Source organism: Setaria italica, chromosome III, assembly GCF_000263155.2.
Source record: "Setaria italica strain Yugu1 chromosome III, Setaria_italica_v2.0, whole genome shotgun sequence".
In the NCBI taxonomy this organism is placed as follows: Eukaryota; Viridiplantae; Streptophyta; class Magnoliopsida; order Poales; family Poaceae; genus Setaria; species Setaria italica.
The window spans coordinates 46,860,348-46,871,658 of NC_028452.1; the positions used below are offsets into that span (position 1 = coordinate 46,860,348).

An 11,311-nucleotide genomic window follows, 5' to 3' on the forward strand; every position below is an offset into this window, starting at 1 on the left:
CCGCGAGCGCGACGACCGCCCCGTGGGCTTCCGCCGCGGCGGCAGTGGTGCCGGCCTCATGGTAAGGGGCGGGAAGTGCGTCGTCGCCGAGCTCCAGCCCGCTGGCGACGGCTCCGGCCGCGCCACGCTCCTCCGCTACACGGTGGGGCAGTACGAGTGGGTCGAGAGCGAGCTCGCCTGCTCGCCGCCGCTCCCCCGGGACTGGTGCCCCCAGGGCGTCGTCTCCCACGGCGGGATGCTCTGGTGTACCGACCTCTCCTACGGCCTCCTCGCCTGCCGACCCCTTCGCCGACAAGCCGGAGTTGCTCCACGTCCTGCTCCCGACTGTCCTCGACCAGCTGCCGGCGGTGGATCCGGCCATATATCGGCGGTGCCCGCCGCTGCGTGAGGGAGAGCGGAGGAAGGCTGAGGTACGTGGAGATCCATGGTGACCCCGGCGCGCCGGTGGTGAGCACATGGGCGCTCACGGAGGCCGGCGAATGGAATCCCGAGCGAAGAGTGCCCATGGCTGACGTCTGGGCCGACGAGAGCTACCTGGACGCCATGCTGCCGGGGAGCGTCCCTGCCCTTGCTCTCCTCCACCCCGAAGACCCCGACAAGCTCTACTTCTTCCTCGGCTCCTGCATCTTTGCCGTCGACCTGCGGCGGAGGAAGGTTGTGGAATCAAGTCCATCAGTTTGGTATGCCTGATCTGCCAAACAAGATGATCATGCGCTCATCCCAGATCGTCCACGCATGGCAGTACGATCCTTCAAGCAGTCGTAAGCATCTTTGTCTTGTTTACTGCTCCTTCTTGTCTTAATTTATAGTGGCAATACCACCAGTTCATCTTTTTTCCAAACAGTGGTTCACCTATTTGCACAATCACACTCTTGATAAAAGGGGAATGGTTAATGTGGAGATGCACGCCTTATAACAATGCAAGCTAATTTCCTGAATATGTATTGACATAAGTTCGCATGGGCAATTGTTGATCTTTTCAGAGCTACATTAATTGTTTGCCTCTGTAGAGCATTGTTTTAGACATGTAATTTGTAGTGATTATAATTTTTGTTGCAAGCCAAAGTCAGTTTACTCTCGGGCCTAGGCAAACATTTAACCATTGTTATTTATCGTCTGTAAAGGATCTGTCCTTCTACTGACAAGCTTCAGGCAGGAGAAGGAAATTGCTGCTTAGTGCAGGTGAGATGACTCGATGTAATGCTTTGTACAATGTGCATAACCTTATCTTAGAGTTCAGTCTAAATGGCCTAATAAAGTTTTGTTCTATGATTCAGCTTGAATGCTAGCATGCCCTTTTCTGGTGCAATTGGTACGTACCGTATATGATCTATGCTGCAACTCTCTGTTTACCTTGTTTTTTCTTCTCTATTTTTTTAGAGCTTATTTTCTCCGGTTTATTTCAGCTAAAGAAATGAAGAGATTTCGGGATGAGTTCATCAGGGAGCAGCAGCAAGACATCATATTAAGAAACCAAAAGTATCGCACTTATTCGCTACTTGTGGCATAGAAGTAAAAGAATCATAAGCACACAAGTTCTCTTTATCACATGAAACAAAGTAATTCATCTTGTGTCAAAGTTAAATAAGCAGTGGGTTCTACTATTTGTTGCTCTTCATTAGCATGTAGAGTGGATAAATTTTGTACATATGGGTGACATTATTATTGCAAGTATTCATTGATAATAGAATCTTCTTTTTAGCATTAAGAGCAAGACAAAATAATTTAAGTATGAAAGTATGTAACCTCGAGTGGCTCCCTTCCGGGCATCATCCCTGAGTAAGGAATATAAGTATGAAAGCTCGGCATTTGGGCAAGATTAGGAACACTCGAGGGTTAGTCCAATGAAAGTTAGCTGTTGTTATAACCAATAGCAACCCTCAAGTCCAGCTGAGGCTTAAGATGACACGAGGGTTTGAAGCTCATTACTTGAGGTTCCTGATAGGAACCCGCTAGGATTTGTTCCTGATCTTTCGATGAGAGGCGTGGGATAACTCGATTGGTGGTTGGAGACAATGTTCACGGCCCGACTACAGCCTTCCAAGCTACACCTTAGAAACCGATACACCACCTCCAATGGTTACCGCGATCTTGTGGAGCACGTCACCCGGCCACTAGGGCACTCATCCTGCAAGCAATCGAAGAACTAGTAAAAATAAGTATAACAAGTACTGAATTTACTAGATGAAGATGAAGGTTTCAAACTTAATCTCAAATAAGATGGGATTCCGAAGACAAGAAGACGGGCGGCCGAACCAGCACGCACGCTTACAAGCAAGTAGCGAGAGCTAAACTTGATCTAAGTTTAAACAAAACCCATCTGTTCTTGGTGGTGGCTAAGGGGTATATGAAGGTGGGAGGACGACCACCAGGGTGTTGGGGTCGTGCTCCAACCCTAGGAGGCGTCCCTAATGGACCCAACTTGATACAAAACCCATTGGGCCAAATTAAAGTGACGTAGCACCTTTGGACAGAAAATCTCTTGGTAGTAATTCAGTCATTGCGGTCGCCTCAGAAAAGATATGAACTTGAGTCTAGATCCATATGAAAATATACTTTATAACAAATCCGTGAAGTACTTGAACGTCCCAATTCGAGTCTGTATGCGACCGTGGTGACCATCACAAGTTGGTGCTATCCTGGAGTCCGAATCCAGCCTGCGCGACTCTTTTTCCCTTTCGGTCTTCTCCCTGGTTCCTAACCACAACAAGAGTGCACGCGTCTCCATGGTCTAAATATGATGGACAAGAACTCAAGAGTGAACTTACTTGATGATTAAGTTGTTGAGCACGGACGCGAGTAATAGAACCAGAAACTGGTACCCGTGTCAGCGTGGACATATCGTTGATGTTGATGTCCTCATCAGTTCCCGTTGAATCTGCTAGGCTAAGGTGTTTTGCTCTTGTTGTTGCCAACGACGAAGAACTTGCGAGGCTAAGGTGTTTTGCTCTTGTTGTTGCCAACGAAGAACTTGCGAGGCTAAGGGGTTTTTCACCCGTGACAGACGCTCGAGGGTAACTGAGTTTTGACGATCCCCAACACTAAAATAGGATCTGTGGGGTAAGAGATATCACATTTTTTTTCATTTTGAATCAAGAAAAGATTCTCTGCATGCATGCATGCATCGTGGTGGGTGGGTTGAGTTGTGAGGTGGTGTGATGGACCTTCCTTGGTTCATGGCTGTACATTTGATGTACAGAATGCACCTCAATGCACCTGCTTGCATCGCCAGTATTGATAATGTTGGAGGATGGTGGAGATGTTGACAAGCGCTCTTTCGGCAAAGCGCATTTAGTTCCAAGGACTGCATTGAAGAGAGAGAGGGGAGGCTCCCAGTGCCTATTCTCGATGGCCCCATTCTTTTCTTGTTAAAAAAAGATTCATTTTCTGCAGCAATCTTTTTTTTATAAAATACTTATACAAATAACATTTTTGTGCAAACTTCTCATGATATCTTTTCAGCACAACTGTTCACAAAAAATATTGTTAGGTAAGCTTGGTACACAAATATTACGTATAACTTCTCCCCCATAACTTCTTAATCATGGCTTTCTAGTACTGTAACTTCCCACGACAATACCGTCAAGATAATATTGCACATAGCTTTTGCACATAATAACTTCTTGAGACAATTTATGAATATAACTTTCGAATGATAACTTTATCCAAATTTCAGAATAATATTTGTTAGAGTAGCTTCTCGAGAAGGTAGGCTTTCTACTTTTGTAAGCTTATACACATACATTTTTTTGAATCTTATTAGTGTGACTTGTTCTTTAGATGGGTCACACTTGAAAGCTGGTTAGGAAGCGTTGAACCCCTATTGGGGGCCGCATCTCTGTTTATATGATGCAGGGAATAGCCCCCACACGTGGCATACAAGGAACGGCACAATCCTGGATAGACTCGGCTGATATCTCTACAAGTTACAACAGAAATCTAATATGCTACAACTAACTAACTAACAGCCGTGTATCCAGGATATGTACGTATACAATATGATTACATTGGTTAGCACTATATCTCTAACAACACTTACCTGATCCAAATGCCAAAATATCTTGTTTTGCATGACAAATTTTGAATCTTAGAGTGACTTGATCAATTGAATCACAATGAGGTAGGCACAGGAGATGTCTGATCAGACATCAGAGATTGACAAGATTATTTGTTTATTGCTTAATTGTTATGACAGTACAAGCTACATGTGCATACTGCTTGTCCGTACATTACTACATTAACAGTTGAGCAGAGAACATCTCTCTATTTCTTGATCGGAGATGGTGTTCCAACGACCGTCGCTGATTATGAGTCTATTTTGTTTTGCTTGGTGACTTTTATGTTGACGGGCTCTTGCTTCGGCTTGGCGATGATGACCTCGAGCCAGCCGTTAGGGAGGATCTCCGCCTTCATCACCTTGTTGCAGCCTGGAGGCATCAGCAGGCGGGCGTCCAGCGAGGTCGCCGGGCTGTCGTCGCTTCTGTCGCCCGTGTACCTGATGACCAGGAGCGCCTGGTCCTTGGTCGTTGCGACCTCCAGATTACCCTCCTCCGTCTTGTCTCCCACGTTGAACTCGAGGGTGATGCGGTCGTCGTCATCGTTGATCTTCCAGTGGCCGTGTTGCCCCACCTTAGGGGTCACCAGGGCTTTCCAAAATTCCAAGTAAGAAGTTATTTTATTTACCATGCTACTGGGTACACTTTATCTGTTCTAAATTATAGATCATTTTAACATTTGTAAGTTCATAGCTTTTACTATTTGTCTATTTATACATTATGTTTAAACACATAATAAAAACTATGAATATATAATATGCTAAAACGACCTAAAAAACGATCGGTAAAATGAAGTTCATTGAGCTAAAGCTTACCACTCGGTGGGATGTCGTAAGTGTGCGGCTGCGCATGGCACGCCAAGCGAAGAGCCCGGGGCAGCTTCCATGGGGCCCAAGGGAGAGCCGCGCCTGGCGATGCCACCGCTGCTGCTCGCTGTTTGCGGAGCTGCAGTGCGGCGGGAGAGAACAACTTTTCCGGCGCCCGCGGTGGCGCCGCCGGCACCAGGCTCGGGAGGGTGTAGGAGCTCATCATCATCGACATCACTGCTAGTGCTAGCTCTGCAAAGGATGACTGTGTGCGCTGCTCGCTGTGGTGATATGCATGTGTGATGCGCATGCCTTATATAGAGGCCGTGTGGGGGCATGCCGGCGCTGGTTAGCTTTGCTTCGCCTGGCAGTTCGGAATATACATCCAGTGAACGGAACAAGCAGCTTTAATTTCACAAAAGTATAAAGCAGACGTGATGGCTAGCCAGCTTTGCTTTGTCTGCCAGTTCGGAATATTAAGTATTGAGTGAAAGTGAAGAAGCAGCTTTTGGTGTAGAAGTATGAGCGAGAGCCACAAAATAATGCCGAACGAACATAGGAATAACCGAACACCAATTTATGTGTCTCCCTCTTTTCCTCCCATATCACACCGTACCGTTCTCTCTTCTCTTCTCTTGTCTTTAAACCCTGAGCCCCCATGTCTCTCCACCACCGTGCTCCACCTCCTCTCTCTCATGGGACGTGGCTCACGCACTTTGCCTTGTTGTATGTCGTCCATTTCAATTTTCATTTCTAAACATAATGGTATAGATCTGGGCCAAACTACATGGATTCCCACATGTGAGACCCATACTAAATATGGCCAAAAGAAAATAAAATGCTACAACATGAAAAGCGATCTTTCTAGCTTGTTTACTATGGCAGAAAAATAATGGTGGACCAAGCCCAGAAAAAGAAAAGTTCCCTAGCTTATGTTTGCTGTGGGAGAACATGTGATGGGCCGGCTTAGATAAAGAAAGTAGTGATGGCCCACAGAAAAAACAGCGCACCGCGCACACAGCAAGAGCAGGGCAGATGGGGTGGTCGGCACGTCGATTTCCTCCGCGCGAATGGATCGGACCATTTCTTCCTGCAACTACCAGATGACCACAACCCCTAACGCTTGACGTACCGGGGAGCCGTAGCACGTGACCGGGTGCCGTATCTCGTTTGCAATTTTTTTATTTTTATATTATTTTTTTTCGATTTTGCACAAATATATAGTTGAATCAAAAATTTGCAAAAATGGGCTTATACCGCTGGCTGAATTGGCGGTATGGCCCTTGCCGCTGGTTGAACTGGCGGTAGGGGCCTGACAACCCCTACGCCGGTCCTTGCCGCCATTTCAGCATGCGGGAGAGCCCTACCGCCGTTTCAACCGGCGGTAAGGCCCTCACCACCTTACCGTTGCCGCCAAAGTAGTGCGCGCGCGGATCAAGGTACCCCCGCCGGTTGAAATGGCGGTAAGGTCCCTTGCCGCCGGATGAACCGGCGGGGGTTCACCCTATTTAATCCAGTGCCGTGCTCGCTCGGTTTACAGGGAGGGGAAGGGGAACCAGAGAGGGAAAGAAGGAAGAAAAGAAAGAGAGGAAAGTATGGAAAGAATGAAGGAAAGAGAAAGAAAGAGAGGAAAGAAGAGGAAGAAGCTATCGTCAACAGGTATGTTTTTTAATCTCGTAGTATAGTAAATTTAGAAATATCTGCTGGTTTTAGATGTACAAAAATCTATATTAGTTAGTATAGTAGATTCAGTATTTAGTTCATAGTAAATCTAGCGCAGTATAGTTTGATGCAATTTTAATATTTATATTATACAACCGTAGGATGCCAAGGCGTGGAAAAGCTAGGAAACCAAGGTAATCTCAGTACACGTTATTATGTTAATTGCTAGTCGTATGGTTTAATGTTAGTTGCTTTCGGTTTTTACAACAAAAATGGTAAAGGTGGAGTGGTGTTCTGTTGACCGGAAATGCCTTCGACCTTTTGCCTCTGCCTAGTGGTGTTCCAGTGCCCATGAGCTTTTCCGGCAATCCTTGCAAGGTAGCAAAGTCCGATGCAGAGGACACGTACAAGCAGAGGTACTGAATGTGTTCAAACTTTCAGTTTGAGCCTACGCTTCGTCACCGCCGCATTAACAAGATGGTGAGGAATTGATGTTCTGTAATAATTATTTCGTGTCATATGACATCTTGTATGATTTTTTTTATTTTGTAACAATTGCATTTGTTGCAGACCGCTCCACCGCTCTGTGATTTTGAGCAGTGGATTGGCACTGAGATTAAGCCTGAAGACAAGGAGGAGATGCAGTACATGTTGCGGTAGGCGGCAGAGAACAAGGAGAGGATGGAGAAGAGACTCAGAGGGGAGGCTGCAGAGAAGGAGCACAAGGAAGAGAAGGAAAGGAGCTGTGTTGCTGCAGAGAGGGAGGAGAGGGAGGGGAAGCTTGAGCATGCATGGCAAGCGAAAGCAGCGATCGAGGAGAATCCCGATGCCCTAAGGAAGGAAAAGTGGCCTCGTTGTACTCAGTAGTCTCTATTATTGGCTAGTTTCATGGTTTATTCATGGATAATGTTGCGTACTATTGGACCTTTCATTGTGTTGTCCTTAGATCATATACTCCGTTATTTGCCACATATTTGTCCTTCCTTTTGATCAATTATTTCAATTATATAGTTTTAATAATTATTTTGAAATTGTTTAGACATGTATAGTGAACACACGGAATCATTGAAACGCATTAAACTTCTGATCTAGATAGAGCAGTCCACGAATGAGCACACATCGTTCGTTACACAATCGTACACATCATAAAAGATACAAGTCATCCTACGCACTAAATGCGTCCTCGCTTGAAACGAGGCTCACCGGCACCACGACCACACCTCACTGCCCGCTGCGCTGCTCTGGTCTACTGCTGGTCGTACGTCAACGGCTCCGCCGGGCCAACGTCGTGAGTCGGACGTCGTCCCAATGCCACCGCTGGTGGTGTTGTCGCAGGTGGTGTCGCGAGGTACTGGGTCGCGCCCGGTGGAGGACCCTGCGGGGCGTCAGGCAACTGGGAGGGACCGATCATGTTAGGCTCGACTCTGAAAAGGTTGTCGATCCAAGTGTGGCCGCTGGACCTCTATTCCTCATCGATGGAGTCCTCCGAAACCCATCCGCAGTTTGTGAACCCTGTTATGCAACAAAGGAAATGGTTTTGTTAGCTCTGTTGCGTAATTAAAAAGGAATAGAAAAAATGTATTCATCATGCACTTGCTGTTCGTATCTCTATGCCTGGTGCAGCTGAAGAGGGCCACGAGGAGCACGCTCCAGTTTAACCGGCATGCATCTATGTGGCTGGCGGCAAGATGTTTTGCGGAACGATGGACGGACTGGGTGTGGCATACCAAGACGGTGGTGGTGCTGGTGTGGCGTAGGACGTCCCGGCCGGTGGCGGACGAACATGCGGTTGAGAGGACATACTAACCTGCTGAGTAGGAGCTGGAGAGAACGAACGGGGGTAGGCCGCCCGTGGTGGAAGTTCGACGTCCTGTGACCGCCACGGCAGCTGACGGCCCTCATGAACCTACTGCAGGCGTACCGGGCCCTCCTGTACAACATCCGGTGCTGATGAGCAGTCATGTCGTCGTAGTGGTCGATGCCATGCGTCAGCTCTGTGGCTACCTCAGCAATAACGTCGTACTTTTGGGAAGAGAAAATGGTTCAAGTTAGTCACACCAAATGATGCAAGTTGAGTAACAAAAATAATACAGTAGCTTACCGCGTAGTCGAAGTTGATGTCTCTCGAGCACGGGTACGTCTGCGTGACTGGTGCGGTCTCCGTTGGTGGTTCCCTCGGAACATACGTGACTCGCGTCCTGATCCTCGGTAAGAACCACTGAAGGTACACTGCGAAAGTGTCGTCATCGTGTGCACGGGCCTCCTGCACCACCTCACCTAGTGCGGTCATCCACATGTTGACCCACTGAACCATTCTCGGAGCCCATTGGACTCCAGGCCCACCACCACCACCACCCTGACGGCTAGCCCTAATAGAACCATCGTTGCACAAGTTACATAAATGAAAAATTCATATTGCAAAATGATCAAAAGGCTGGGGGTGTACCTATGAATGGCGGTCAGGACAACAGACGTAACCGGAAGTGGGGAGTGCTGGTACAGGCCGAACTGCCTCATCACACGGTGAACCGCGTAGTCCTCGACGTGGATGTCGTAGACTAGTGGCCTCGTCATCCTGTAGTACTCCATGTTCTGATGGCACAGTGAAGAGAGGCCATGCGGGGCACGAGCCTGCACCTCCTCGAAGGTGTAGGGTCTCCACCTCACATCAGTATCGACAAGAGCGTCGAACAGACCGATGAAGTCCGGGTATGACTTCTTCGTCTGCACCCCCACCCATATTCCCTGCAACAAATAAAATCACAATTTGGCATTTATGACTTCAAATAATTGTAATACGAATCGAATAATTGTAGTTGAAGAACCATACCTTCCTCAGGCACCACAACGACCGCAACGTGGGCCTGTCAACGTTGTTGTCGTCGAAAACCTCGGGGTAGGGGGACATGTCAATACGGGGTCGCCCTATCCGGAATCGCTCGTACGACCATAGCTAAAGTAGCAACGGGCAGCCAAGGAAGATTGGCTCCGCCGAAATTACCTTGCAGCAGCCCGTGCAAAGACCCCTATAGGTGGCTGCCAATACAGCTGAACCCTAACTGTACTGGGGAACCTCGTCGAGCGGGGCCTCCGCAATGGCCCTTGCGTAAGGAAGAAGGTGCTTGGGCACCGAGTTCCCCTACGACGTGCACAACAAGATCCAGCTGAAGAGCCACAACAGGTACGCCACCAAGTGTCGTGCTACTGTGGCATCGTCGGTGTCGGCTCTCAAGTACTCGGCCTGCAAACAAATTCCAAACTAGGTTCAAAATTATGAAGAAGTTACAAAAAATTAATTGGACATGCAGGTAATTGAATACTCACACTAAACTGCTGGAGCCATGCCTTCGTGGGCCCGAGTGTGGAGCTAAAAGTGCGGTACGGCGGGGCACCATCTACGCAGTGAACGTCCGCAAACCTACCTAGGAACTCATCATGCCAGGTAGGTGGGATGTCCATCGTGGCTACGGCGGGCCCTGCAAGTGGAAGGCCAAGTAGCATGGAGACGTCCTCCAGTGTGGGGGTCATCTCACCAACCGAGAGGTGGAAGGTGTGCGTCTCCGACCGCCACCGGTTCAGCAGAGCTGTAGCAGCGACATGTCAAACTGGAACCGTGTGGACCGCTCACCGTGTTGTGCAGCACTATCAACTATGTCACCCTCCACTAACCTAGCTACAGGGAGAAGGCCCGCCGCACGTAACCTGTATCATGCAAAAAATTAATTAGTTTAAACAAATTAATCGTTGAACTTAACACACAAGTTCTACTAAGTACGATATACCTGGGGATCCAACGTGCATCGATCGGCATGGTCGAGAGTGGGTTACGTGCCCGAAATGTGCCGAGAGTCAAACCTTGTATGGCTGACATGCACGACCTGTGCTGGCCGTCCAAGGTAGGGTCAAGTAACTCAGGGGTCTGGTACCTCTGTGGAACTGGGTGCGCCATACCTGTACCACAAGTAATGAAAAAATAAAAACTTGAAGATGTAAGAGAAATAAAATACACAACATATGAGTTATTACAAATAAAAGCGTCCATGATAAATATTACATTACATTACATTTCGACCAGAGCAACAAATAAACATTATATTAGGGCCACAACTTAAGTTACAATAACACAACTTAAGATAAACATTACATTGCATTACAAGTTATTAGATGCAGCTTGGGTGCTCGCACTTCCATACGTCGTTGCCGGGAAGTTCTTGTAGGTGTTACCGGCTTCATGGCAGTTGGAGTAGAGTCGGACATTAGGACCTGTTCAGATTGATCCATGTCGTTACGGATACGTCTATTCCCATGTCGCCCGACCCCTTGGAACATTTCTAGATCAGGGTCAGGAATGTAGCGGGCGGCATTCCCAGGATTGTTGACAAAATCTCCTAGTAAACGATATCCATAAATCTCGTTTCTCCAAGTTTGCCATATGGTTTCTTTCAGGAAATAGTGCGGCACGAAACGACGGGGTTGAAGCCCCCCGCCTCGATGCATGCAGCAATGACATGGGTGTAACACCCAAAATTTTGAATAATTTAAATTCATTAAAATTTGCTCAAATTAGGGTGTCATTTAAATTCTAGGCATTTAAATTCATTTTCTTTAATTTAATTAATTCATCATAGGAATTATTTGTGCATTCATGCTGGTGCATTTATTTTCATTGCTTGAGTTTGATTCAAATTTTGAATTTCCAAATTTAAATTCAAATTTCCAAAACCCTTTTCCCTTTTTCTTCTTTCTTTTCCTTTTCTTCTTCTTTCCCCTGGGCCGAAACCTTCTTCT

At 47.3% G+C, this 11,311-nt stretch overlaps 1 protein-coding gene and 1 long non-coding RNA gene across 2 annotated transcripts; one reads left to right on the top strand and one right to left on the bottom strand.

Annotated features, from left to right (window-relative positions):
• The first annotated feature begins 681 nt into the window (after nt 1-681).
• Nucleotides 682-1,700, top strand: LOC101775659. The gene is made up of 4 exons (XR_002677085.1): nt 682-761; nt 1,125-1,182; nt 1,278-1,312; nt 1,407-1,700. It is a non-coding gene; the product is annotated as an uncharacterized LOC101775659 (long non-coding RNA).
• Nucleotides 1,701-4,155: 2,455 nt separating this feature from the next.
• Nucleotides 4,156-5,141, bottom strand: LOC101759170. Its single transcript, XM_004962935.4, has 2 exons — nt 4,871-5,141; nt 4,156-4,646 (listed from the first exon to the last, which is right to left on the bottom strand). The coding sequence occupies exons 1-2, from the start codon at nt 5,094-5,096 to the stop codon at nt 4,306-4,308; spliced, it is 567 nt and encodes a 188-aa protein (XP_004962992.1). The 5' UTR covers nt 5,097-5,141; the 3' UTR covers nt 4,156-4,305.
• Between the last annotated feature and the right edge of the window lie 6,170 nt (nt 5,142-11,311).

Bases quoted from the DNA above. Each gene is read 5' to 3' on its own strand.
- LOC101759170 (XM_004962935.4), bottom strand. From the start codon at position 5,096: ATGTCGATGATGATGAGCTCCTACACCCTCCCGAGCCTGGTGCCGGCG. The intron at 4,647-4,870 runs GTAAGCTTTAGC...AATTTTGGAAAG, and splicing joins TTACGACATCCCACCGAGTG to CCCTGGTGACCCCTAAGGTG.